The 2,472-nt window shown below is 40.5% G+C and overlaps 1 protein-coding gene across 1 annotated transcript; it reads right to left on the bottom strand.

The window, feature by feature from the left end:
• Nucleotides 1–1,275: 1,275 nt before the first annotated feature.
• On the bottom strand, nt 1,276–2,220 carry LOC116892729 (olfactory receptor 5-like). Its single transcript, XM_032894603.1, has one exon. The coding sequence runs from the start codon at nt 2,218–2,220 to the stop codon at nt 1,276–1,278; it is 945 nt and encodes a 314-aa protein (XP_032750494.1).
• Nucleotides 2,221–2,472: the final 252 nt, after the last annotated feature.

Here is a 2,472-nt window from a genome sequence, read left to right on the forward strand (position 1 = left end):
AAAAAACACAAACACAAAAGAAAAACAAAAAACTCCTTAAAATGTGGAAATCTCCTGAATGTTCCCCCTACATAATATAGTAGTGGTGTAATTTCCTACTTTGCATTTTTTGCAAGGGCACTGAATCTTTAGATTCATTGAGTTGTTTCAGCTACTAATTGCCCTAACATATTTTGAGGTTTTCTGACCATTCGTTTTTAAAAATTAGAATGAAGAAATTATTTCATTACTTCATTTTCATATACAGTTTACCTTCTCCCACCACTCCCATTTTCTGCCCCCTGTCCTTTCTCACTAAAGTCTTTCCTGCACATACATATGCAGAAGGTTATTTGTGTGTGTGTGTGTGTGTGTGACTTTAAGTGTATATATAAATTTAAGATGTATCGTAAGTAAATTAGAAGTACATTCTAAAAGTAAGGTATTGAACATTTTGCCAAAGAGTTTGTCAGTTACTCAAAAAGTCAGCCATTCAGTTAACATCTGACTAGCTCAGCAACTCGACACCTAAGTATAACCTCAAGAAAAAAAAACATGCTTCTGCTCAAAAGTTTACAATGAATTATGAGACTGTAAAGGTCACACAGTGATTACTAGCTCTTATTGATTTTGCAGAACTAGAGTTCAATTTCTAGCATCCATATTAGATGGTTCATAATCACCTGTAACTGATGCTCCAGCAGATTCAATACTTGCTTCTGGCCTCTGTAGGGACATGTGTGCATGTACACACATTCTTGCACATATATAGACACATGCATAAATAAATACAAAATATTTTCAAGTTATGAATAAGTGTTCACAGACAATCAATTGACAAGAGACCTACAATGGAAACAGTTGAACTATCAGTCAGTGAATGGTCACATAAACATTGTCTGTACAATCCAATGTGATTGGGTCATGGAAACACATGAATCACTGACACCTACTACATTATTCATAAACTTAATGAAACATTATGAAAATATTTAGCTATAAAAGATGACATTACATAATTTCATATCTACCAAATTTCAAAAAACAGGGAAATCTATGCAGATAGAAAGTATATTAATGAATTTTTTTGAGAAGGGGTAGAGATACCACAGAAAATGACTTCCAATTTGTACAGGTATTTCTCTGGGAGTGATGAAATTGCACAGTAATGATGGTTGTGCAACTTTGTGGAAATAATCAAACACTGAGTTGTATATGCTTAAATCATGAATTATATATCAACACAAAATAGGATGCTGGTAAATTAGGCCTCACCTCTTGGACTTAAGCACCTGGTCAAACTGAGGACCAGCGCATGGTCCTATGGAAAGCCAATTGCACCTCTCTGTTCCTGAGACAGTAGATGATGGGGTTGCACATGGGGGTGACCACCGTGTAGATGACAGACAACACCTTGTTGAGGTCCATAGCTTCTATGCGGCTGGGTCGGGCATAGATGAAGATAGTGGCTGAGTAGAATATACCCACCACTACCAAGTGGGAGGCACAGGTAGAGAAAGCTTTGTGGCGGGCAGCAGCTGATGGCATGCCTAGAACTGTCCTACCAATGGCCACATAGGAGGCTATGGCCACAAGGAGTGAACCCCAGAGGATGACGATAGCTGAAATGAAGTCTACCAGCTCCGTGAGGGCCACATGGGTGCAGGATAAGTTAAGGAGAGGAGAGACATCACAAAAGAAGTGATTGAGGATATTGGGACCACAATAGGACAGGCTTGCAATGCATGCTGTTTTGATCACTGAGACCAGCAACGCACCCAGCCATGAAGACAAGGCTAAACCCAGGCATACTCGGGGCCTCATGAGCAGTGGGTAGTGCAGTGGACGGCAGATGGCCACATAGCGGTCATAAGCCATGGAGGCCAGGAGAGTGCATTCTGTGCAGATGAGAGAGATGAAGAAGAAAAGCTGGATCATGCAGCCTGTAAATGGAACATGGCAGGGTCCTGTCCACAACCCCATGAGTAGGGTGGGCATGGTGACTGACACATAGCACATCTCCAGGCAGCTGAGGTTGCCTAGGAAGAAGTACATGGGTTTGTGGAGCTCACTGTGACTGAAGATGAGGTAGATGATAAGTGTGTTCTCCATGAGGGTAAGCAGGTAAAGACTCAGGAAGATGATAAACAGGACATCTCTTATTCCAAGCCTTGTGGACAAGCCCAATAGGACAAACTCCTGGACTCTGGTCACGTTGCCCAACTCAAATGACTTCTCCATCTAAAAACAAAGTACATCTACACAGTATTCACCAAATCTCTCTCCTCATTTATCCCCCCCAAACCAAAATTATTATCACAACTATATAAATAACTTCCTCTTTAAAAAGATTTGTGACATTTATGTATTTTGCAAAAGGTCTTGTGTACAAGCATGGGGTCATTAGATTCTTGGTTGCTGGAGTCAGTTCTCTCCTTCCACCATATAGGTTCCAGGGATCAAACTCAGTTCATTATCTTGGTTATGAGCACC

Source organism: Rattus rattus, chromosome 2 (assembly GCF_011064425.1).
Source record: "Rattus rattus isolate New Zealand chromosome 2, Rrattus_CSIRO_v1, whole genome shotgun sequence".
In the NCBI taxonomy this organism is placed as follows: Eukaryota; Metazoa; Chordata; class Mammalia; order Rodentia; family Muridae; genus Rattus; species Rattus rattus.

Coding starts and splice junctions, on each gene's coding strand:
- LOC116892729 (XM_032894603.1), bottom strand. CDS start 2,220: ATGGAGAAGTCATTTGAGTTGGGCAACGTGACCAGAGTCCAGGAGTTT.